Genomic DNA, 25,780 nt, shown 5'->3' with positions numbered 1-25,780 from the left:
CACCAGCTCCACATCCCAAGGCAGTGACTTACCCCACTCCCCAAAACACCCCAGGCATATCACAGCATCCTACCTGCTCGCTCAAGAGGACTTCATTACGTGGAAAAGCTGAGAAGGGAACAGCAGTATAGCCATCTCCCTCCTGCCCAAGCTGCAGATGAGCATCACCTGGCACAGGCAGACCTCCCACCCCAGCTGAGGTTAATCTCAAATTAAAGCCAGGGGAGATAGCACTTGGCTGCATTTCTGCAGGTCCCCAGCTTGGCTTTCCTCTGCTGGGATGGACTTGTGAGTTTTGCAGTTCCATATGGCTATTTTAAATAAAACTAAATGCAGATGGGTCCCCACAGCAGGCTCATCCCCCTGTGTGCTGACAGGACATTGTGAAGTGTAAGTTGCCATCCCCAGGCTTGCTGGGGGAGCAGCATTTTCTTATGGCCAAAAGATCCGATTCACCTGCTCTGCCCCTGTTTTCTGCTAATAAACCCCAGTTTGTGCCTTAGCTCTCTGGTGCTTTCAGCAGAGCAGGATGGTATGAGTGCTGGCACAAGGGGTATCCCAGCAGGGACCCACCACCACTGCTGCTGGCGCAGGGTCTGGGCAGGTTTCCGAGGGGTGGCCAGGCTGTCACCCTGCTGGCTTCCCACCCTGCTGGCTTCCCACCCTGGCTCCAAGAGTGCCAGAGTTTCTCAGCAACATGCACCGCCTTTTTCCCATAGGGCGAACCCACATTCTTCTTCCCAGTGTCAGAAGCAGCACAAGTAACACTGATGTTCTTTTCCTTTAGACTTTTTGACTGCTAACTCCCTGGGGTCACCTTGGCCAGCAGCTGCAGCAGAGGGGAGGGGAAGGGCAATAGAGATGATGCTTTGGTAAATGTCACCTGGGAAAGGGTAGCCTCAGCAAAGCCACTTCATGGAATGGGTGCAGCCCTGCAGCATTCAACCCTTAGAAGAAAGGATGGTCATAGATCCAGCCATGGTGACTCTCCACAGTCAGAAATACCCCAATCACCAGGAGCTGCCTGTGCCCAGCCGCTCCTCCCGCTCTGGGGTTCATGTGGCTTCAGATTCTCTCTCCAGGGACCACAGTCCCCATCAGTCTGCATATTTTAAGGAGACTTTTCTGCCACAGCTTCAAAAGATTAAATTTATAGCACTGATTTCCCAAACAGCCCCACTAATGACACACCACAATGGCATGAATTACTCAGCAGTGTGAGGATAAGCGGAGCTGCAGCAATGCTGGCATGGCAGCCGGCCATCTCCGAGCGTGGGCTGGCTTTTGCTCCTTTGATCTCTTGGGCAGATCAGCAACAGCTTGGCATCCACTGTGCTGCTGTCATCGGCACATGCCGGGATCTTTTTTCGGTCCCATTTTGACATAAGCCAGGCTGCTGGGTCCCAGGACCCAGCCAAAGAAGCCAAGGCACAGATTTGGTGGGACAGAGAGAAGAGCCAAATCCAGCAAGCCCATAAAGGCTCTTCACACAGCCTACTTGCACAAATGCAGCCAGAAAAAAAAAAAAACAACTTTATTTCAGCTTTGCTGCTCTGAATTTTATTTGAAACCTTCAGCAGAAAGGGAAGTCTTGTATGCTGCTGCAGGGGTGGGAGAAGCACAGGGTCTGACCCCAGCTGCCTGCTGGGCTCCAGGTCTCCTGCTTTCCCATGGATATCCCCTCCTCCCAAGCCCTCGCACTTAGGTGCTATTTGCAAAAAATAAAATAAAAAAATTTAAAAAAAAAGAGAAAAAAAAAAAAAGGGAGGTAAGTCCCAAAAGTTGTAGCGTGTGCACTGGCATTAATGCCACACCACTGTCCCATCCAGCCTGGCACAGCAGAGTCCCCCTTGGAGACCCCCAGAATTGCTCCACACCTGGCCTGGGCCCTGCCAGGTAGTTTTATACCTGCCTTGTGGAAGAGAAACCCTCATCTCACACCTCATAGCTTTTTCACGTAAAAAATAGATCATATTTATTGATTAAAGTAAGATACACAATTCAGGTGCAGCACCAGCTCTTCCACTAGGCAGCTACACACGCTGTACGCTGACAATAACCATAGGCATGAGACATGTACATTAATCATTTCCATATTTACACAGACAATTTTCTTGGTTACAGAGCAGCCTACGATACACAAGTGTCAAGTTTTCGTGTCCATCAGGTCCTGTATCAGGTCCTCCTGGCTCGGCAGAGCCCCTCACGCTGCGTGCCCCACCAGCGCATCCGGCCCCATCTCTGAACACCCCCTGCTCACCCCAATTAAAGTGAAGAACTGCAAAAAACATGTAATGCTGTGATATCCCAGTCTCCTGGGAAACAAGGTCTTCACCACTGATTGCAAAGTGAGTTTGGATGCTAGGAGCCCTGCCCAGTGCCAGGCTGGGGACATGTCCTGGCACTCAGCTGTCCCCCAGAACGCAGCCAGCCTTCTCGTGAGGTACCGACAGAGCTGGGGGCAAGCATCAGATGTCCCCTGCTCCTCACAGCGTGCCCTCCTCTGCCAAGGGTGACATTTCTTCACTCAAACCTAACCCCCAAGGGCCACGCCAGGGTCAGCACACAGCGATGGACATGAATATTGCACTTTTCCCACCCACGGCCTGCCCTGGAGCCCCCTCCACCTCCCAGACGTGAGTGTTTGCTCTCTGACCCCACAGTGTCCTCCAGATGGAGGATTTGAGTTAAAGCTTTGCTCTGCTCGTGACCCAGCAATACTGTAGCGTGCCAAAACCTTCACCAGCGCAGACTTGGAGGAGACGAGGTGAGCACCGAGAGACGCAGCAAGCAGGCGAGGGGCTGGAAAGGAGCAGTGACACAGCCCAGACCTACCCTGCCTGCACTTGGCCGTGGATCCACGTACCCAAAGCAGAGCCAGCAAAGGGGACACAGTGCAAGACACTGAAACACCACACATTGAGGAGGCAGGCTGCCGGGACACCGCTCTGCACAGCCTTCTGCTCCCAGAAGTGGGTCAAACACCAAAAATAACCCCAAGCCTCACTCATCCTCCAAAGACAGGAACGCAGCCTGCCAGTGCTCTGTTCACACCCCTTTCCCACCCCGCCAGCAGCCTTTGCCCACCCCAGGAGGACATGGCTGCACCAGGATGAGGGGATGAAGGCTCTCCGAAAGAAGCCACCACGCTACTGGTGTCTGGGAGATGCTGCGTTATCAGGGAGGAGTTTGGCCCAGAAATGGGCCAAGCCAAAACCGTTTTGCACCATTAGGGAAAGACATCCCATGGAGGATGCATCTCCTCTCTTGTTTTAAAAAAAAAAAAAAAAAAAAAAAAAGAAATCCAGCAGAAAAGCAAGGAAACTCTTTAAGGAGGGAGCTGGGCTCCCTGAGGGGAAGGAAAGCAGCAGCGTAGCAAGGACCAGTCACAACACAAGAAGCAAGAGGAGCACAGGTGAAGAGTCAGAGGGCTGCATCCTACCAGAGGATGGGACGGGAGCTAGGGCAGAGGCGGAAGATGCAGGAGTGAGACCAGGAGAGAAAGGGGAAAAAAAAAAAATAATTATTATGGGGTTTTTGTGTGTTGTGATTTGACATTCAGTATTCAGTATCGGCCTGCAGATGCAGCCGGAGTGTGCCGGGCCCAGCTCGGGCACTGTAAACAAGGCGATGTATTTTTGTGGCGTGTGGGCAGCACACGGTGACCCCCAGGGACACCGTGTCCCAGGCAGGGAGAGGGCTCACAGCCCAAGGCGACCAGCTCAGAGCCCATTTGCTCTCCACACGCCTCAGTTCTCTAATGCTGCTGAAAGCCACGTGTTAGGTATGTGTGCTAGATGGGGAAAAAGAAGTGTCACTACTGAAAGCAGGGGCCAGGGTTCAGCAAACCCCCCCAGGCCAAGTAGGTACCGTGCCCCGTGCCCAGGTCCAGGCCCTGCTCAGCCCCAGAGGCGGCTGGAAACAGAGCTGGAGCACGGCAGGAGCCAATGCCCATGTCTGGGGATCCCACTGTGGGAAAGCTGGGGGGCCCCGGGACGATCCACACCTCGGGCTCTGCCCATCCTCCCCACAAGGCTGGCGTGAGGAAGCAGCTCCACGCTTTCCAACCTGAGCTGAGGTTTTTCTGTTGCTGTAAAAATAAAGTGCTGACGGGGGGAAAAACAACTGGCACGAAAAAGAGCAGTCCCTGTTCCCCGCCCTGACTGAAGGGACAAGGGAAATACAGAAAGGTTGGGATTTAAAAAAATAAAATAAAATCAAAATTTACATCCCCAGGATTCCTCACCTCTCAAAGTGACTATTTACACAGGTGCCGAGGGGGCTGTTGGGCTGTATCACCTGCCCAAAAAGCCCCCAGGGAAGGCACTGCCCGGGCCTGGATCCCACCTCCCCAGCCCAGCACGGGACCCTGCTGCAGACGGGTGGCCGCGGTGAAGGGCAGCCCCATCCCCTCACAGGCCAAACCCACCATGTTTCCCAAGAGGAGAGGGGAGACCGTTCCCAGGGGCCCAGCAGCTCCCGGTGCCCACGTGCCCCCAGCACGGCAGGCGGAGGGGCTGGCGGGGCAGGGGGGGACCGTCACTGCACCATGACTCTGGTGGTGTTCACAACAGCAGCGGCGGGCGCCACCAGCTCCTCCAGCGCCTCGTACGTCCCCACCACGAAGCCCACGAAGCCAAAGAGGCTGATGGCGATGTCCTTGGCGATGACGAGGGGGTGTATGCCTTCTGTATAGTAGGTGGCGATCTCCAGCAGCGGGGGGAAGATGAGAGCCAGGGCGCTGCTGCTGACGGAGCCCACCAGCGAAATGACGATGTCCAGGCGCGGGATGAGGATGGCCAGAACACCTGGGGAAGGAGCAGACATGATGTTAGTGCTGCCACCTCCCAGACTGCAGAAACCCTCCTCCCCCAGGTCAAAGCAAGCAAAAACCCACCGCAGGGATGCCATTTGCTTGAATCACACCTCTGCCCTTTTCCCTGACACAAGAGCTTTAAAAATGTGGCTGCATATTTTTCCAGCAACTCCTCCCCAACAAGCAATTAAGCTGTTGCATTGAGTTAACAAAGCGCAGCACACAGACCAAACCCTTTCTGTCACCCTGGGCACCACCACAGCGAGCTCCAGGGCTGAGCAGGATAGGTGCCCCGGCAAACAGATGCCGCTGGCAGAAGAGCGGCTGCCGGCAACCCCAGCCCCCCTTGTGAGAGCCAGCACTCCTGCTCCCCACACCTGGGGATCTGTAAAGCCCCAGAAACCCCATAAAAGCAGGAGATGGGAGGAAAAAGCCCTTTTCCCCCCACCCCGAATAAATCCGTGTGGTTTGCATGTGTTTTGAGCTGCTCCAGCAGCACAGCACCTACAGCACAGCCCGGGGGAGAATGTTTGTTAGGTAAAAACTGCAGCCAAGGAAAATCCCCCTGGGAGACTTCTGACAGCTTGCACTTAGCGGTGCAAACTCCAGCATACTCCTGCTCCCCCCCTCCTCCTGCTCGGGGCCAGGGGGGGATGGAGGGATGGTGCCTTCTCCTTCCAGCCAGCCCTCAGCCATCACCACTTCTGGGTTCCCCTCGGCGCACCGCAGTGTTTGGGCTGGGGCAGCGGATCGAAAAATAAAGGATCATCAAGGTCCCGTTTTGCAACCGGGAGCGGTGCCCCTCAGGATGCTCATGCACAGAGCAAGCTCACCATCCACAGCAACCTCAGCACTCGAGAGCATTGCTGCTGCTTTTTGGTCAAACAAAGCCTGAGGAAAAGGCTACCTGAGCTTTGCACAGTGGAAGAGCATCCTCTGCAAGCAAAGCAGACGTCAGCACCAAGAGAAATAAATCAGTTTATTGCTTTGAAAGTTCTGCTTAGAAATAGGGGACACCTAGAATTATGGCAGCTACAGCCTTGGTGGAGAAGGGTCATCTCAGGGCTCCTTACTGGAGGGATCTGTTCACTCCCTGGCAATCAGCTACAAGCAAGAGAGGCTGTTGGAGCCTCCCTGAGCCAAGGATCACCCGCAGCACCACAGGAGATGGAAGACTTGGGAGACTTGACAGCAGGCAAAGACACAACCAGGAGACGCTCCTGCACATCCCCGCCACTCCAGCCCTGCTGACATCTGGATAAGCCTAGAGACAAACCAACCTGCCACCACAGGGACAAACAGCAAAGGTCCCTCCTGAGCTGACCTGGAGGAAGTTTATCCTGGTGCTCAGCCCTGCACAGCACCAAAGGAGCACTATGCCAGGTCTCTGCTGCAAGCAGCATCCCCACTCCAGCAGTCTGTGGGGAGAGCAGAGCAGCCGACCACCAACAGCATCCTCAGCCCACCCCACACTGCTCTTTGGACTCAAAGTAAACAAAATTATTAACACACACACACACCCCTCCCCACCCCCCGCTAAAACAAGCAGAACTGAAGCACCAGCTGCAGCCCTCAGCCTCCAGGGGCAATGGTCGTGCTTTCCGCAGGTATTAATTCAAAGCGTTTTTTAGTGCACTGGTTTTGAAGTCTAAGCTTAAAAGACACCCATACACCAAATTGCATCCTCTCTTTGGAAGCCAAAGCCATGATGCGGGCTTGTTCTGCGGCCACACAATCAGCCGATGAATATTCATGCAACCCCCCCTAATTGCTTTTATCCTCGCCAACAGCCACAGCCATCTCTTACAGGGAAGGGAAAGGGGAGGAGGTACAAAGGAACCAGCATCCTTCCACCAACACCTCCGCTGCCTTCCGACCCCCAAACAGGAGGGTACAGCCACTGCCAGTGCCTAAAGCCACCCCATCACTCCAAGCCTTCGCTTCCCTGGCCACGCACACCCTCCGGGAGAGGCTCCCAGCCCGCGGGCGGGCTCCGAGCCCGACCACAGCACCAGGGTGGTCAGAGCATATGGTGCATCATGGCAGGATTTCATCCCTGCACCGTCCCTCCAGCTGCAGGTGTCAAGGCAGAGCATGCTTCAGGAACTCAGTACAGAGGAGACGGGGCTTTGCCCGCCTCTGTTCATGCAGCACTTCTGGCCCATTGTCAGCGAGAGCCCAGAAACCAGCAGCACCCTGTGCTCAGCCAGCTCCACCACCCTCGAGTTAGCACCACGCTCCTCTCAAACCCAAACCAAAGCCAGCTGGGACACAGGGCCAGGTCCCTGGTGCTCAACTCTGGTGCATCAGCAGCGTCAAGCCATGGAGAAAAGCTCTTTGTCAGCAGATGACGCCAGGGAGCTCAGTCAAGCGTCTCAGCTGTGCTGACAACAGCAAGGATTTACCCTTCAGGAATCAAAGCCAGACAAAATCAGATACTCCTGCACCTGATTCGCTCCGCACCTTTCCCAAAGGTCCACCAGAGTCAAGCCCAGCAGCCTGCTCAACCAGAGCCCCACTGCAGGCACCAAACACCATCAAGGGAAACGGACCATTTGGGGCTGATCCAGCCAGACCTGCCCTGCGGCACTCTGCACCCCAACAGACTGCCATGGGCATGCTGGGGCTTTGGCTATGGGTTGTGTACCACTGGCCACTGTCTTCTGCTGTGTTACACACTGCAATGAATGTGTGTGTACAAGGACACCCGTTCCCTCACAGTCAGTGACCCCTTTGCTGCCGTGTCCCCGTCACGCAGGACGAGCCCGGCTGCCTGCGGAGAACAGCCTCCAGGCTGGGCTGCTCTGACACCAGACCAGGTGCTGGGAGTGTTTCATGCAAAGCTTGATGGGACTCAATTGCCTTCAAAAGGGGCATCAGAGGGACTCTGGGCCTGAGGCTGCACAGGGATCTGCCACCTCCACATGATCTGGGAAGTTTAATACTCCTCCATTGAGAAGACTGGTCCTATATAGAGGGGGCAGAGGACCACTGCTGCTGCTCCTTGGAGGCCACCCTGGCCTACTGGCTTGCATTAGCAAGCTCCAGGAGAACCCCTGCTGCAAGGGCTTTAGTGGCAGGGCCAGAGGCAGCAAGGTGAGGGGCGATGGCTCTCAGCACCACCAGCCCACAGCAGGAAGGAGGTGCCACATCCTCATAGGGAAGCTCAGACAAGCTGCTTTCTACTCACAGGTCACGCTGACCAGGACCACCCTGAGAAGCAGGTTGACCAGCAAGCCCCAGCGCTCCGACACCCGGGCAACGAGAGGAGGGATGACGATCTCAGCAGGCACGTAGAACTGCACGGCGTACGTGAAGAAAATCCCAATGGAGAAGAGCAGCTTGACGGCTTGGTACAGCCTGCAAACGAGAAGGAGGACACTCACTGAGACGCTCTTGCTCCAGCCCTGGCAGCGTCAATGGCAGAAAGTAGAAGGGGAACGCTCTGCCAAGAAGGACTTCTGTCTGCCAGTGGTCTCCCCTCCTGAACACTCTCCTGGAAAATTAGAGGTGATGCATTCAATTCACAGAGACCTTTCTTGGGCGAGAGATAGCAAGGAGACAGTGCAACCTGCAAGTTGTGGCAACACATGCCCCCACACCTACTCGGAGGCTTTAGTGCTGGCTTTGCATAAGGAATCATCAGGTCAGGAGTTGGGCCAGCAACCTCTCAAGTGCTGCTTCCCCTTAGGAAAACTCGTGGGCACAGATATTGAGAGCTATTCGAAAAAAGAAAAATTTAAAAAAAAAAAATAAAAAAAAACCTGCAAACCCATCCTGCTCCTAACTCATTCAAAGGCACAGGTAAAGCTGAGGTGTCCTTGGCCAAGGCACCAGGATCCCAACTTGTTCCTTGACAAGTTAAGGCACTTACCTACATTTCTAGATGCTCACAGGTGCCACACTGCCTTTGACTGCACAAAGTCCTGCAGGTACCTTGCTCCCTAGGTAGGGATATGGGCTCCATGCCACCCTCACCACTTGACCAGGCTGGACTCTGCAAGGTCTGCAGTGACACAGGGTGGCCTTCATGATTGTCCCCCACAGACAACACCCACTAGCACTGGTACTGTTGAGAGTCTGCAATCCTGATTTTTGGCCAGTGACCCAGAATGATGTTGCATCCATCACCCATCCCCAGAGGTTCCTCACCTTGACCTTCACTAACAAAAATCTAGCCTCTGAGCTGAAGGAATAAAAACCAAAACAAACAAACTGATTTTTTCCTATTTGTAACCAGCTGGATTTTATTCTCCATCTTAAAATGGGAGATGAAGAATATATACAAAGAGGCTTATCAGCTGCAGCCTGAATATGTCACAGATTTCTATTATTGCTTCGCTTCTGAAGAGGGGAAAAAGGACAGTACCACTGGGATAAGTCTGGGCTTACAAAGCAAATGTGATGCAAACATCACCACCATCACCTGCACCTCAATCTCCTCCATAAAACAAAAAAAAGCAGCTATTTTTGGAATGATGCATAATACATGTTTGAGGGGAAGACAGTTAAAAGAGCAGTTTGGGCTGAGCAGAAGGAAGGCAGAGTGCAGACATGCTGCAAACAGCACCTTAGGCTCACCCCGAGTCAGATCTCACCATGTCCCAGATCCTACAGCGATGCAGCAGCGGGGCAAGCATGGCTGCAGGACAGAGCCTGTTGCAGGTGGCCAAAAAGCCACCTCCCCGCCCCATCTTGGCCCTCAGCTCACCAGCAGCAGAAAAAGCCTCTCCAAAAGAGAAGTGATATTTAGTTACATCACATATGGTCCTACCCGTTCCCCAACTCAACACATGCTGACCAGGTAGGAAACACGGGTCCTGGCCATACCACTCTGGTAAATATGAAGTGGATCCAAGCTGAGGGAAATATCTGGCTCCTTCTGCCACCTTCTATCCCTTTACCTTCTTTGGGCCCAAGCTACTGCCCCTCTGTATGTTGGCTTTCAGCATCCAGCTGCTACAACAAGTCTCAAACCAGAGAAGTCCAAGTATTCACATGCAGGACAACTCTGAACACTAGTGGCAGAGTCTGGTGGAGTCAAACATTTCCCACAACCCTGGAGGATGGAGTTAGGGATAAAACGGGACATTATGCAAGTCCATGGGACCAGATCAGACTTACTTGAGGTTGTGGCCAACATCAACCTGAAGCCACTGTATCATCTTTAAAAGAGCGGAGTGATCAGGGAGAGGTCCCGCTACATGGGGAGAAGAATCATATCCACCTTCAAGAAGGATGAGGGAAGCTACAGGCTAATCAGCCTCACCCCGATCCCCAGAACAGTATGGGCTAAGTCCTCCTGGCATCCATTTCCAGGCACATATTGGACAGAATGAACAGCCAGGGGGGATTTTCCAAGGGGCAATCATGGAAATCTCCTCATTGGTGACCTAGATGAGCTCTCAACAACCCAGAGCACACTCTCAGCAAGTTCCTAACAAGCCCAAATTGGAGGGGATGGCTGACACACCTTGGAGCAGGACCTAAACAACATGGTGGCACGGGCAAAGTTCAAACACAAAATTCCACACAAGGGACGGGCTGGGGCCCCGTTTCCCACCTGACCTGGAGGTCTTGGTGGGCAGCAAATGGAACATGAGCCAGCAGAAGGACCTTGCAGTGATTAAGGTCAATCGCATACCGGCCTGTGTTAGCAAAAGCATAGCCAGCAGGTTAAGGCTAGGGATTACTCTCTTGCCTGAGGCTTGTGAAGCTGCATCTTGAGTACTGTGTCCAGTCTTGAGACTCCCAGAACAGGACAGGCATTGACCTACCAGAGCAAGTTGAGTGAAGGCTACTAAGACAGTTGGGGCTGGAGCACATGATGTACAAGGAGAGGCTGCGAGGCCTGGGCTTGTTCAGCATGAAGAGAAGGTTAAGCGGGATGTTATTACTGTCTTCAGCTATCTAATAGGAAGGCACAGAGAAGACAGAGACAGGCTGCCCTTGGAGCTGCACAGTAGAAGAACCTGGGGTAACAGGACAGAGCCACATCCCAATAGGTTAGTTAAGCACCAGAGCAAGGGCCTGGAGAGGTGGGGAACCTCCCTCCTTTCTGCTGTTCAGAATGTAAGTTGGCCCTACTTTGAGCATGTGGGTGGACCCGGTGATCTCCCGATGCCCTCTCCAATTTAAGTCATGCTGTGATTCCATAGGTAAACTAAAGACAAAGTTATCACAGAGTCCAGAGTGCGCCCACTCAGCCACACATGATTTCAGTGCATGGTAGCCTTGAGCCACCTACCCCACAGCCTGCATATCTTATCGCTGTATTTTCAGTTAAGTGATGCTGTAAAGCCATAAAGTGCTCCAGGGCAATCCACAATTAAGAGATGTTATTAAAAAAAAGGTAGAGAAAAAGGTTGGGTACCAATCCTGTACAGGTCAGGAACCAGGGCAACAAGCTCAAAGGGCATTTTAAATATCAACAAGGGGAAGAGCTCAAGCACTAGCCTTGACGCACAGAAAACACAGGTCCACATGGGGCCCTGGAAAGGCCTGCCAACCACAGCAACCGCCTGCTTAACCCCGAGAGCTACGCCAGGCCATCCCAACAAGCTGCAAGAAATTGCATACCCTCCTTTGACCGTAAGCTCTGTCATTACCTACCTCCAACTGGCCACACGCAACCAAACATCTTCCCCCTCACTACAGCATTTCTTCACTCGTCAGATGGTGGGGTGAAGCAACCCTTCCGAGGATGCGAGGAGGAATTTCTGCATAGCAGTGCAGTATTTCGGAGGCTGTGGTTAGATGGGGCACTGGGAACCGACACACTCCTCATTTGAGGAAGCTGCGGTTATAGAGAAATGAGGCTGGAAAAGTCCTTAGTCATCCTGAAACTCAACGATTCCTGACACGCTCATCAAATCTGTACTAGAGACCTCTGGGCAATGGCTACAGCCAAGGAAGGATGCAGCATCTCTGCCATAATCCTCGCCTTGTCTTCCACGCCGCAGGCAAACCCCATGACTTCTCACCCACAGCCCTTATAACCAGCTTCTGCAGCCCAATGCCTTTTACTGCTGGGGAGAAAACACACAGGCAAAGTAGGATGGGCAAAACACTCATTCAAGAGCAAGCCCTCACCCATCACCTACAGTCTAATGCTTGGGAATACAGCGGTCAAGGCTTTAGCCCAAGTATCCCAGCCCTTATTTTAGATAACCCATTTCCAAGTCCAGTATTTACAGCCTCCATCAAATGTTTTGCCAGGAAGCAACATGCACAAACACCAAAGTGTTTTGAGCGCTAAGTCACAAGGATCACAGCACGCCTTCCCCGGAGGCAGCCCACAGGAGCCCTGACACATGCCCAGGCTTCCCCAGGCACTGCTTCCAAAGGGCTTTTCTCACTATCTGAAAAACCCTACAGGTTTGTTTGTTTGTTTTTTTGTTGTTGTTGTTTTGGTTTTTTGGTTGTTTTTTTTTGTGTTTTTTTTTTTTTAATCAGAAAAGTACTTTCACAGAAAGCAGGGGTACTCCTAGAAACGTGTATTTGAAATAGGATCTTTCTATACCCTAGCAAGTCACAGAAATCCCATCACCCTCTCCTAAGGGAACATTGTCCTTTAGAGCAAACAAAGCTGAGATTTCCCGCAGAAGCCCCTGGGCAGCATTACAGGTCAGCAGATGCCATTACAGGCTGTGGCGGGACCTGGTGCTCTTCAGAGCCCAAAACCTGGATCTGACCTGCTTCCCGCCTTCAGAAGTGGCGGCATTTCATCGCCTTCACACCTCGTTTTAGCTTGCTGAGCAGATGGGATTCATACCTACTGTGCCTAGCACCATGGGATTCAGATCTCCCTACAACACAGGCACGTTTTTCCACTAAACCCATCCCTCCTCACTGAGAAGAGGGACCTGGCAGAGCTCCCAGCCCCTACAGGGGACAAAGCAAGGCTCTAAGCAGATGCAGGACCTTCTGCCACACCGACACCAATATCCAGCAGTTCAGTCACTACGCAGATCCAGCATGAATGAAAGTCCATGCACTCAAATTGAAAAAAAAAACATATAGCAATAATTAAAACAAAAACAGGCTCTGTTTTTTTAATATCTTTGCTTTCTTCAGAGCCCCATCTGCGCAGCTCTACAAGGTCAACATGTGGAAGCCCACCAGTGACTCAATTTTCAGTCTTGCCCAAATCCACTTCAACAGTTGAGAAGAGGCAGCAAGTCATGCTGCACAGTATTGGGCAGCTGCTAACAGCAGAGAGGATGGGCTGGGGAGGGGGACAGGCACCCCCAACTCCAATTCTCACTCCGGTCTCTTGTAGGATTTCAAGCCAGCAGAGACATCAAAGAGAAACTGTTGAAATTCCAAGTGCTCCTAGGCAAACCTGGTGAAACTGTAGTGCCCCAGGACAGCTTTCCAAGAAGCCTCGTGGCATCAAAGCCAGCCCTCAGCTCCAGCTCCACACCAAGGCGCAGGAGGTGCTGCTGCCCAAGCGGTACCTCTGCAGCGTGTAGATAAGAGCTTCTCTCCAGCTCCTCCTCGCCTGTCAGCACCATGTCCTGCCACACAGACACCCCAAAGCAATGTGTCGTAAGAAGCAAGAGAGATGGGCTTTCTCAGGACTTTCTCAAATAGTCCCAAGCAAAGCAAGCTGGAAAAGGCCTTTGTTCTCAATATTTGCATGCTCCACACTTCTTGTCCCAGAGGCAAGAGAAACTGCTCGCATTTCTCCTCTGGGATGAATATGGAGACGTGACACTGAGCAAACACTTACCCCCAGGACCGACCAGCACGTGGCCCGGCCAGCTGTACCAGCAAGAAGAGAAATAACCCCTCCAGGTAAGCAGGCACAGGGTCAGGCTACATGTATTTCTGCAGGGCTCCAGCCAGCGACCGGAGCATCTCAAAAGGCCTCGCGGGATCCCAGAAGAGGACAGACAGGTTTGGGGAGCTGCAGAGCTCAGCCCCCATGGGAGGGAAGGGGTATCCTCATGGCACCAGCACTCACAGACAAAGCGCTGGCTTGAGCCAAGCTGCATCCAGGCACAACACGGAGCCCAGGAGTGGGAGTTTGAGCTCCGGGGCTGCAAACAGGAACGCAGACTATGCGTGGAGACATCACATCTCGCCCCCTCTGCAAGCTCCCAGATGAGGGTTTAGTTTTCCACGTGCTTCACTTAGGGAAGAGAAGCAGGTTTTGCAGTGTTCAGTGACCTTCTGATACGGCCATACAGGGGTTGTGTTCAACACCTGCCAGCCATAGCGCTGCTTAGCCCCCAAAAAGACACCACAAGACTCCAAGAAAAAGGCAGGAGCTGCACCTACCCAGGAAGGGACCACCAGGGACCATGAGGAAGCAGCCTGAGCTGCAGAGCCAAGACCAAGCTCAGACACCACAGCAATGAGCTCACCACCCCATTCATCAGACAACCCTTGACTAGCTCCGTTGGACAGTCTGGCTACAGCATGGTTGATCCTTCCATGAGCTCATCCATATTACTTCTCATAAGGAGCAATGTCCCCTCACTGCCCCCTTTCCTGCCTCCCTGGCCAGAACCCTCCTCCCTCACCCCCTGGGACTCACCAGCAGTTGGGCAGGTTGAGTGTTATGCTGGCCTGAATGTCCGCCCCGAAGCGCAGGTACCCCAGGACGCTCAGGCTGATGTACAAGATGGTGACAATGGTCATCCCCACGTAGAGAATGACTGGGAATTGCCGGGGGTTCTTCATCTTGTTTTCCAGAGGCAGCACCTATGGGAGAAGGAGGAGGATGACAGCAGCAGGTTATCCCCGTTCCTCTGTACCCCTCAGCCCTGGAAAGCAGGAGAGGCAGCCCCATGGCCAAACACAGCACCCCCCATGCCAGGAGATGGGATGGTCACACACAGAGCCCCGAGAAGCCAGTTGAAAAAGCCACTGTACTGGAGATCTGATTTCTGTGCTCCCATTTGAGATCTTCACAGTTGGCAATGGCAAGTCTCCAGCAGGGTCACTCATGCCCTTGACTTAACAAAGAGACCTGCTCCCTCCTCCCAAAGAAGCTATGCCCATAGGTGCCTGGCGTCTTGGGGCAATGCCATCCACCCCATACCTTGGTTGTATTACACTCTGCACCCCAAAACAGCACAGCCATGCCCACTGGGACAGGCCCATCATGTTACACTGTCTTATTTTGCCCAGCAGACCCTGGAAAGACCAAGACAATTTCTCCTCTCTTATCAAGTTTGAATGGACAGATTTCAACCAGGCAGTACAATAAAAAAAAGGAAGGACAGAGTCAAGTCCCTCACCTCTATACTACTAACACTTGCTTTCAAATATAGGCCCTCAGCAAACATTTTTATAACTGTCCTTGGGTGGTGGAGATTTCAAGAAGAGACACAGCGGCAGAGCCAGTGAGAAGGCAGGACCAGAAAAGCTTTTATTTGATTCTCCACCTCCAAGTCATGCGAGGAAAAGAGCATTTGTGCCTCACTGCTGGCAAGAGCCCTCTGCCCTGGGCACAGCATTCAGTAAACACTCCTCCTGTAATGGATTTGGCCCTCTTCAGCCCCGTGTTTATACAGCCACCTCATATTAAGAGATGAAAACATTTTTTCCTCCTTTGAAGGGAGCTCCCAGAAACAACCCACAACATCTTAGGGAGCCATTAAGCTCTCCACCCACCCATCCAGCTTTTTTCACAGACACAGCCAGTCTATTTACAGCATCTTGTATGAGGTACATGCAAATCCAGCCCCACAGCAGGCAGGGGCCACACGTCTGCTGAAGGGAGATCTCAGTGCCTCCACAGCAGGGTGGGAAGGAACAGATCACTTTTTTTTTGTCACGCTTTTTAGCCTCCCACTTAGGCAGCTTCAGGATCCAGCGTGGTAACAAGACTCAGGACTATTCCTCATCTGCAGGTCAGCCAGCAGAGCCAAAGGCAGCTGCCAGAGCGATTCCCAGCAGAACCCAATCTACTGCCAGATACAGCCACCTTCAAAGCAGCAACCAACCTCCTGAGGTTTGGAGCATGTGCTCCTCCAGCCTCAGATGGAAGCAACAGGGTTTGACCCAGGAGATAGCCTGGAGGCTAAACCTAACAGCATCGTTCAGAATTTGGGCTACCGTCAGAGAAGTTCATCTGCAAATACAGCTGCAACACAGAGCAGGTGCTGCGGCAAGCCCAAGCATGGGCTGAGCCTCCTGTGCAGGCAGCCCCGCTGCCACACGCTGAGACTTACCACCCCGATGCCTTCGAAAGCAAAGATCGCGGTGCCAAAAAACAGAGGGTAGGTCTTCCAGGCTGCTGCTAGAGGCAGCTTACTGGGATCAGGAATGTCCTAGAAAAAAAGCCCATGCAGAGTTCAGATGCGGGGAGAATGGGGAGGACCAGACCTCCCTATCACAGCCCCACGCCAGAGGGAAAGCCCTGCGGAACACAGGGCAACCGCTGTGTCCATGGGAGTGAGCAGCACCCCACAGCATGCAAACACCCCGCTGTTGAGCTCCCTCCACCTGCCAAAACATGGAACATCACAGAAATAATAGAGGGGAGCCATACGCACGTACCCTGACAATGTACTGGTAGATCACAACAAGGCTGACAAGCATGGCCACGTTGGCCAGCATGGAGAAGATGGACAGGACCTTGAGATTCTGGATGAACGTGAGCAGCACCACAAAAGGCAGGATAGAAAGCATGTATAGCCGGGAGTCCATGGTGGGGGTCATCACCACCGTCCTGTTGGAGCTGCAGTCGTTGGTGGTCCCGTTTGCTGCAGATATGACCTGGGGAAGCACAGGAAGGCTTGATGAACCCCATTGCACAGGTCTGAGAGCCATGGATCTTGGCAGCCCAACTCAGGTAGGTCAGAATACTACCCCATCAGCTCACTTTCAAGCACAGCTAGTCAGTTAAAATCAAAACAACATGGGTTTTCAGGCAGTTTCAAAGTAAATCCCTGTTACCTTGCTAGGAGCAGAGGTGGGACTAGCTACAGCACCTGAGCCAAGACAGAAAAACCTGCCTGAGCCCAGGCTTGCTGAGCACACTGAGGGCAGAGGTTGGTTTGCACTGCCCACACGGTCAGTTGAGAAGAGAGGAAAGAGGCATTAAATGCTATTTCCTCAAAGGTCCTTCTCCTCTTGCTGCACCACTTCACACCCAACATCACACACCCCTTCAGTCACCCAGTGCCCTGTTCCCATACAAGGACATCTAGAAGCTACTGCTGGCCCCCAACTTCGCTTTCTTCATGGGAAACCATCCTTTCCTTGGGGTCTTTCATTCCAAAGGCACTCCAGGCCACATGCTCACCTCTAGAGACAGTTCTGCCCCAGGAACTGGGTGGCTGAGCCACCTCTCCCAAGAGCATGGGCATACTGTGGATCACCAATACAACAACAACCAAGCTGGTTCGTGTACTAGACGTCATCTGGCCACTGCAGTAAAAGGCTGCCCGCAAACTAATTTCACCTGTTCCAGAGCAAGTCTTGCCCCAGCAGAGAGGCTGAAGAGCTTTTCCACAAATCAGAATCCTCCATGGGAGAGGGCAGCACAGAGCCATGCACCTACGGGGCAGTACTGCTTGAGCCTTGGCCCACCCTGCCATTCTGCAGCTTGTTCCAAAGCAATTTTCCAAACCAAAGCTCTGCCCAGCACAGCAGCACCTCGCCCAAGGTACCACCTGCACCATCACTCCCCATCTAGCACACTCTTCCCCACCACAAAAAGTGACAAGCAACGCTCCCCTCCACCCACCCAAAAAATTCTAAACCTGAAGCCAAAGAGTTTCTCAGCTGGGGCCTAAAGTGGGTTGGATTTGCAGATTTTTGCCAATTTGCCTTATAGCTTGAGCCAGCCTTCAGGCTCTGCTGCAAGGGGCCAAGCAGAAAGAAGCCCACTTTGAAACAGCAGCAAGGGGCCATTCACAAGGAGCAGGGGGCCAGCAGCAGCCCAGTCCCATGCACACACCCTGTTCGCTCTTGCTCTCAGGGCAGTTGGCATCAGATCACCAACGTTCACCCATTTATTCCTCCCAGCCACCCCGCAGCCCAAAGGGAATCTCCTCAGCTGCTGCTCCCGGAGCACAGGCAGAGCCCATTCATCCTCCAGCACTCACTGGCAGAGCCCCTCCTTGCTCCCCTGGGAACCACCTCTGAAGCTGATGGGTATCAGGGAAGGGCAGGCAAAGGCCACGGCTGTGGTGGTAGTGACCAGACCATGGAGCAAGAGCAGGATCACACAGGGGAACAATGCTGAGCGGTGCCTGCAAGGCACCAAGCTGGTAGAGGCTGGGAACAGGGACTCATTCCCAGTTTCTTACAGTGTGGGAGCCAGCCAAGAGGTTCAGGGTTTCTGTTTATTTCCTCCTGACTCCTGGAAAAAGGAAACTCTTTCCCTAAAAATGTAATTAAGCTCCAGAGCCACAGAATGAGGAAAGAAACTGGAATGCAGGCGACTCCAAGAAAGGGAGAAGAAAGGTTCCTGGTAGGTTCTGGTACCCACATGTTACCATCTACACAGGTTATCAATAAACTTACTAACCAAAGTGGTCAGGATATCAAAGGCACAGTCCCTCTGCTGTCACCTCTTTCCTGCCCTCCCTCACTAGGAACAGCCCCTGCTCCCCGGGGTGATACAGATGGCTCTAGCACCTCCGCACATGGAGCAATGTCATAGGGACTCTCAGAGAAACCTGCCCTCTTTGAACAGGAAAATCAACCCTTCAAAATACCCGGGCAGAGGAGTAGTACCTTCCTGAGCAGCATCAGTTACAGAAACCAGACCTTTGGTGGAGAACAGGGCCGTGACACAGGAGCCAAGAACAACCCAAGTGCTTCCACACCCCCTCTCACCTTCCCCTTGCTCACGAAGGAGGGAGTAAGCCTAACCTGTTTCAGATTGTCAGCCAGAAAGACGAAGTACACACAGCAGAAACCCAACTGAGTGATGATCAGGAAAAGTCCCACTATACGCCTAGAAAAGAAAAAAGACCATTTGTTAATCCAGCCCATACAGAAATAAGAGCCCACTCAGGTTGCCTGGGGCTGTACTCCAACACTGCAGTGATGCTGCTTTCCCCAGGGGTCGAGGTGTGCAGGTCAGAGCACACCCAGCTCACTTCTCCTCGATGATCAGGAGAGAGGACCGTATCTCCATCTAACCTCACAGATCTCAAGCCCTCTGGTCTCTTCCTCCCATCCCCTCCACAGGGTCAGGACCAGCCTCAGGAGGAAAGTCTCCTCGTTGGGTTCAGCATCTCCAGTCTGCTGCTGAATTGTTACAGCTGGAGACAACACTCCCTGGGCACAGGAATAGGTGGATATTCCCAGCATCTGATGTGCAACGATCTGTGTGGTGTGGGACATCCACAGGGCTGGGAGCATCCCTCACAGCAGCCATTAGACATGCTCAGTGTCTAACAAGACGAGCCAGCACTGCAGTACATGTCATTTACCCCTTTGTTATACTGTGGAGACTTACTTCTCCCACTCCTTTAGTATAAGCCACATCTGGCTGGGGACAGGACTGGGGCAAAGGCTTCAATGTTACCCCCTGGGGGACACTGAGCACTCAGGGTAGGTGAGCCAAATAACATTATGTCACTTGTGCTCATCTGTTGACACAGCTCAGACACCAGTCAGCTCTTCTGTCCCGGCTGCAGCACTGGGCTTAAAGACAAGTGCCCCGCCTGGAGCTGGGGACAGGTACCTTCCCCAGATGGCATGTGTCCGCAGCCATGCGCTGGGAGTTGACTCCAGCCCGTACATCACAGCACCCCCATAGTCCACAAACTGCTTCTGGAACCTGTCCAGAGAAGAAAGAGAGAAGGGACATCACATCAGCCCTGTCTGTGAGTTCCCAAGGCAAATTATGACATTAATGGGAAAACAGTTCCTGTGAAAAAGCCCAGAAACAGTCCCTGACTGAGACTTCAACATGGCCAACTTGCTGCTGGGAGGGTTCAGAAAAACCACAGAGTTTCTTGGGAAGGAAGGAAGAGCTGTAGGAGCAGCAGTGCCAAGAAGGGGAGTTGCTCCTTACCTGTAGCAGAAGTGATGGGCACATCTCACCAGGATGCCCATGCAGTGCACAGCCACGACTCCCATCACCAGCAGGCTCACAGGACCCAGCTGCAGGGGAAGAGAGGGGGAAGACTGCACTCTGATGGCCAAAGGGAGAGCTGCACGATGGGTTTTACTCCCAGACAAAACTCCACCGGCTCGGTGAGCTGAAACACCACTGGAGGCTGAACTGGAGTTCCAATGCTGCTCCTGTGAACCAGCCCCACCAGGACCAAGAAACCCCACAGAGAGCCACGAGTTTGGCAGGAATGATGCAAAAGAAACAAGCTGGGGCAGTTTGGGCATAGCAAAGCGCTTCCAGGATTGTTTTTCAAACTATCTAGCACATTCCTATTATACAGGTGACAAAGAAGTCATGGTCTGGACGAAGGAAGGAAGGTTTCTTTTTAAATTATTTTTATCATTTCAATCTGAGCAACGGGAACGCTGCATTGCTGAGTGAGGAAACACGGAGCAGAGCAGCGAGGTGCCCCCACCTCTCGCACAGACAGCAGTTCTGGGGCATGATACAGACACAGAGGAGCTGAGCGTCAGGACAGAAGTGACGGTGGCCAGGGGCTGCTGTTTGACCTCCAAATGTGATCTCAGCCCTCAGGCAGCAAAGATGCATCACATCCACTGACCTCAACCCGGCCAGAGCTGCGAGGCTGGGCCAGCCCACACGAAACTCCACAGAAGGAAGCACGCCTCCATCTCTCATCACCAGCGTTAACTGCTGACCGATTGGGCTCGTTATGTGTGTGCTGGGCTTGCAGGACCCTCAGGAGGCACACAGCATGTTCAGCATGGACTGGCTGGGACAAACCAAGGTGGAAGCCGTGCTGACCCTGCCATGATCAGGGTGAGATGTCATCCAAATGCAGCACGGAGTGTTTTGGGAGCCTGCCGCAGAGGCCAGGAAGGTAACACCCAGCTGGGTACAGAGGCTGTGACCCAGCACCATGCCTGACCCCAGCAGAGCAAACCACTGCCCCCCACTCACACACTGAACTCCTGGAGACCAGCCAGCACAACACAGGAGCAGCAAGAACAGCAAATGAAGCAAGCAACAGAGCCCACAGTGCAAAAACTCACAAGCAGCCTAGCACCAAGAGGCATCTCAGCAGGGAGTCAAGCCCTAACCCCAATCATGCAAGCTGCCCAAGGCCCTGAGGTCACTCTGCCCCACAAGCTCCCACACAGCAGGGCTGAGAGCTGCCTTACCAGGATGCCGGCGTTCTTCACAGCCAGAGGCAGCCCCAGCAGCCCCGTGCCAATATTCCCCTTCAGGAGATGGATCAGGGTCTGGTACCACCTGAGGGAGAGAAGATGCAGAGATGTCCATCAGCAGACACCCGCGCCCAGACCACGCACAGTCTCAGCCCTCGGGTCATGCTGCTCAGGGCCCAGCAGCTCTGAGCTGCTGTGGGAAACGCGCACGCAGAGGTCCAGATCCCGTCCCTTGAACCCAGCTCAGTCCAGTGGGAATAAGGAAGGACTGGAGGCAAATATTCAAACAAACAGATTTTGGGCGGGCATTTGCAGAACCAGCTTTGAAGCAAAATCCAGCGTGAGCGCAGCCTAACACTGAGTGGCTGCACAAGAAACTCTCCGAGCTGAAGGTATTGGGCCCCAGTGGGCAGAGACGGCATCCTCTGCCCAGCTGGGTGAATAAGGCATGAGGAAGCTCCCACATATCCTCTTAAGCTGAGCTTGCTGTTTGCTCCACACAACTCCCCATCGAACCTAGCTAGAGATGGTGAATATTGGAAAAGCATCAAACACTGCCTGCTGCCAGCAAGTCCAGCTTCACTGGAGAGCAGAGAGCAACACTGGGGTGGCTGCTCACTTGGTGCCAGCACCCCACAGAAGCAGGACCACAGCTCTGCCCTCACCACCCCCAGGAGGGATTCCCAATGAAACCATGGCTCCACCATCCTCCAGCAAAGCTGGCAGGCAGGAGGTAGCCACCGTTACCTCCTCCACCCTCCCCAGGTGCTGCATCAGCCCGGGAAGGAAGGAAGCATCACTCACGTTGTCCCATTGGCCTCCCCAAAGCGCTGGTAGGACTCAGGGTGGGCGAAACCGTTCATGCCACCGGGCGGGCTCCCCTCCGGCGTCACATCCGTGGAGCTGTAGTCGTTGTAATCCTCGCTGCGGAGGCGCCGGGTGGACATGGTCCCTGCGGAGGGAGCTGCATTAGGGGTGCCCAGCTCGACAGCCCCCTTCTCAGGCTCCTTGGGGTCAGCCATCGTGCAGAGACACCTACTCGTACTGCTGGAGCAAGGTCTCCTCCAGGGCTTTTATACAGCAATGCGCTCCCGCCCAAGCTATTACGGAGCTGGCATGTCCTAAGGTCAAAGGTGCATTGCACATTCCCACCGGCTCTTCCTGCAGACTGGTGCCCTCGTTTTGGGCACACCCAGGCAGGAGGGGCTCAGGGCCCTGCAGTCACAGCCTGGATGTGACCCTCTTCACCTCAGGCAAGGGGACCTGTGTAGCTCTGCCCCAAGGGTGGCAAGTGTGGCACCACAGCCACAGGCAGCGGGACAGGGAGAAACATGCTGGCAGTGTGCAGGGTTTTCAAGAGGATGGCCAGAAAAGAGCTACTGCTTTTAACTCACAGAGTTTTCTGCAAGGGAACAGCTTGATCTTGCCAGGGAAGGTAAAGTTTCTTAACTTTTTTTTTTTTTTTTTAAAGACTATTTATTAAAAATAATTTTTTAGAATTGATTATGCTCCATCAGGCAGGACCACAGCCTACATGCCAACAGCAAATCACCCACTCTAAAGGTTTCACAGCCACGAAGGTGCCTACAGGACTAAGGGGCTTCCCAGGGTGAGGCACCTGCCCAACCCAGAGCTCTTACTGCAGCGAAAACCACAGCAGGGTCCTGCAAGCCAGGAGCACGGGCATGAGCCCTCACCAAGCACACAAGCCTCCTGCCTTCAGTTGAAAAGCAGTCAGCTGGTTTAATTCCCACATGTGCCCTGAACAGCTCCTGCAATGCCTGCTGCTCTCCTCCCAAAAAAAGCCTTTGCTTCCTCCAGCCCCCTGCCTCCACCCAGCAACCCAAGTGCCCACCAGGAAGAACCAGAGGCAGTGAAATCATCTATCAGGCTTCTGCCAGACAACCTGGCGACTTAGTCCCTGTCCCAGGGGTCCTCTGGGGTGTCATGTCCCAGGCATCACCCCCGCAGTCCCAGCCCTCCCAGTTGCTGATGGGGAGCGGGCTGGGGCTGAGCAGAAGCAGCAGAGAAATATCGCTACTGCAAATGGGCTTGTTTCCTGCCAGAGGGTTCCTCAAGCGCCTGCCGGGTCACGCGAGCACCCACAGGATGCGGCCCGGCACAGATCTAAACATCTGGCTGTGCAGGGAAAGCTCAGCCCAAGCTGCTGGGGTCCTGCTCCACCCCCAGAGCCCCCAGGCATCCCCCCCGCTCTCTGCAAACCTGGCTGCTACGTTCAAAAACAAGCCAAGAGCTGCAATCGCTGGGAGGGTCCCCGCTTGCAACCAGAAGGGAAGCAGGGAGAGCAAAAGGGACTTTGCTCAACTTTGGATGCTTGCTTCAGATCCCAGCTGCTCGGGAGCAGTTACCCAGGCCGCAACAACGCTACTTTATTTCCTGCAGCACCAGGCAACACCAGCAGCAGCAAGCAGGGCCAGCCCGTCCTGCGCAATACCAGCCTCCAGAGCAGCGGTGAGCCCGGCTCGCAGGCCGGCACTCTGGAGCCGAAGGCAGCACATGCATCACTCCTGCCCAGCCAGGCCATGAAATCATGCCCTGAACCAGCTCCACTGCAGGCAGGGTGATCCGACGAGGCAGGGACCGGGAAGAACAGCAGCATTAGTTTACAGAAGGAAATTGTTAGAAGCTCTTTGTCATCAGTGACAGGCCCGAGAGGCAAGGGAGAGGCTTGGGAGGCTCTGTCAAGCACCAAGGGCTGGTTGGGGGCAAGGACAGCAGGCAGAGGTGGGGCCAGAGTTGGGTCAGGCATGGATACCCCTCCCCAAAGATGGCCTGCATGTTATCTGAAGTACCCAGCAGCAATATCCTCAAGATAAAACACAACACAGTTACATCAGTCTGCCTGTTCATTCCCCGTGATTTATTTTTTTTTTTCCCCCAAGCAGGCCCAGCTGCTTTTTGCTTTGAAGAGCCAGGGAAATGTGTTCATCATGACTTGCCTTCTTTGTGGCTGGATTAAAGGTTGCATAGCAGCAGGGAGCAAGCACTCAGCTCCCCCGTGATCAACAAGAAGAAGCTGCAAAACTTGTCTCATCCACACAACGAATATTTCAAACTGAAGCAAAACCCCACCACATCATTTCCTCGTCATTACAAAGAGCAAAGACAGGAACAGCCACATTTGGTTTCCACTTTAAACCCAACTCCTCAGCCACTTTCATGTGCGTTTCCCCCACCCCCCCATACACACTAACAATTTCATGCTGGTGAGCGAAGCGCTGAGGAAAACTGAGGCAACAGCAACTTGTCCCTTACAGTGACAACCCCACGCCAGAAGTCAAAAGCAAGATGGAACTTGCTGCTGACCCCGACAGCTCTCCCCAGCTGAGCAGGGGCTGCGTGCGGAATAAGGTAATGCAAAATCTTCCAGAAAAGTGAGCTGCACATCAAAGCTCACTGCCGCTTCCCGTAACGCGTGTTGAATCCTTTATTTCCAAGGTGCTGCTTGTGACCTGCCTCAGCGTGACACAAGGTAGAGCTGGCACTGCCAGACTCCCCTCCCGCCTTGCCCCACTCCCCTGCCCACAGGGACACTGCAGCCAAGCCCCTTCCCCAGCCCGCAATGCCCACACTGGCACGAACCCCCCCCCCCAGACACAACAGCCACATCAGCTGCCTCCCCAGAGCACCAGTCCCCTCATCCCTGTGTTACCCAGTGTTCCCAGTCCCAGAGTCACACCCAGACTCACCTCCCCAGTGCTTCGCAGCACAGCCTGGCCCCCCCAGCCCGGCTGCTTGGCACAACCCCCACTCCCCCCCCAGCCCCTGTGCTGTGCCGCCCCGCTCCCACCCCACCCCGTATCCCCCCCCCCCCCCCCCCCCAACAGCAGCACAGCTGCACCCCACAGAGCACGGGGCTCCCTGCACCCTCCCCACAGTGCCACACAGCAGCCCACACCATTACCAGCACCTCACACCCTGCGGGGTGCTGCCCCACCCCTCCCCGCTGCATGGCACCCCCAGACACTTAAAGGGAGATCCCACGGGCTGCCAGCACCGCTGCAGGGCAACACCAGCACGCACCCCTGGGTACCCACGCAGGGTCTGAGCAAATCCATACCCCCACGAGGGCTCTGGGCACCCTGAGGCACTGCTGCAGGCTGCCAGGACCCCTGGGGACCTCTGGGCACCCCTGCAAGCTGACAGCACCCCACTCTGCACCCACACTCTGAGTATCCCCGCACCCACATGGCCACCTATACGGACTATCAGCACCTCCCAAGCTCCCCTGAGCACCCACGCTGGCTGCCAGGACACTTCTGCACCCCTGAGCACCCACGCCTGATGCCAGCACCCCCAGGGATCGGCGGGCACTCACGGGAGCTGCCAGGGCTCTGAGCACCCTCCTACACACCCAGCCACGTATAAGGGCTATCAGCGCGCCCCAGCTCCCCCGCGCACCCACTCGGGCTGACAGCACCCCCGGGACCCCGCGCACCCACGCAGGCTGCCGGGCCCCCCCGCCGCGTCCCTGAGCACCCCGCGGGTTGCCGGTTCCCCCGTGCATCCCTGAGCCGCCCCGCATGCTGACAGCCAGCTGACAGCCCCCCCACCGCACCCCCTTTCCTCGCCGCCGCCGCCGCCGCCCCCCCCCGCGGTCCCGCACCTCGCCGCCGCCCCGCGCAGCCCCCGCTGGGCCCGCTCCCTCGGCCGCGCCGTCACGTGACAGCCGGCTCAGCTGACCGCGGCGACGCCCGCGCC

At 54.4% G+C, this 25,780-nt stretch overlaps 1 protein-coding gene across 2 annotated transcripts; it reads right to left on the bottom strand.

Annotated features, from left to right (window-relative positions):
* Positions 1 to 1,947: 1,947 nt before the first annotated feature.
* On the bottom strand, positions 1,948 to 25,767 carry LOC104366127 (proton-coupled amino acid transporter 1). 2 transcript variants are annotated; one of them, XM_042790344.1, is made up of 11 exons: positions 25,686 to 25,767; positions 21,863 to 22,010; positions 21,053 to 21,143; positions 19,809 to 19,897; positions 19,476 to 19,571; positions 18,656 to 18,740; positions 16,331 to 16,549; positions 16,003 to 16,101; positions 14,361 to 14,527; positions 8,007 to 8,176; positions 1,948 to 4,808 (listed from the first exon to the last, which is right to left on the bottom strand). In XM_042790344.1, the coding sequence occupies exons 2-11, from the start codon at positions 22,003 to 22,005 to the stop codon at positions 4,540 to 4,542; spliced, it is 1,428 nt and encodes a 475-aa protein (XP_042646278.1). In that variant the 5' UTR covers positions 22,006 to 22,010; positions 25,686 to 25,767; the 3' UTR covers positions 1,948 to 4,539. The 2 variants fall into 2 exon arrangements, with proteins under 2 accessions (XP_042646278.1, XP_042646277.1); XM_042790343.1 differs by lacking the exon at positions 25,686 to 25,767 and having other exon boundaries at positions 21,863 to 22,026.
* Positions 25,768 to 25,780: the final 13 nt, after the last annotated feature.

This window comes from Tyto alba, unplaced genomic scaffold (assembly GCF_018691265.1).
Source record: "Tyto alba isolate M040663 unplaced genomic scaffold, T.alba_DEE_v4.0 Super-Scaffold_17, whole genome shotgun sequence".
Taxonomy (NCBI): Eukaryota; Metazoa; Chordata; class Aves; order Strigiformes; family Tytonidae; genus Tyto; species Tyto alba.
Note: the sequence above shows the minus strand (reverse complement) of the source record. Positions and strands in the feature narration are given on the sequence as shown.

Excerpts from the sequence above, each read along its gene's own strand:
- LOC104366127 (XM_042790344.1), bottom strand. The coding sequence starts at position 22,005 with ATGTCCACCCGGCGCCTCCGCAGCGAGGATTACAACGACTACAGCTCC. Across the intron at positions 19,898-21,052 it reads TGAAGAACGCCGGCATCCTG|CTGGGTCCTGTGAGCCTGCT; the intron begins GTAAGGCAGCTC and ends CTTCCCCTGCAG. Across the intron at positions 16,102-16,330 it reads TCTACCAGTACATTGTCAGG|GACATTCCTGATCCCAGTAA; the intron begins GTACGTGCGTAT and ends CTTTTTTTCTAG.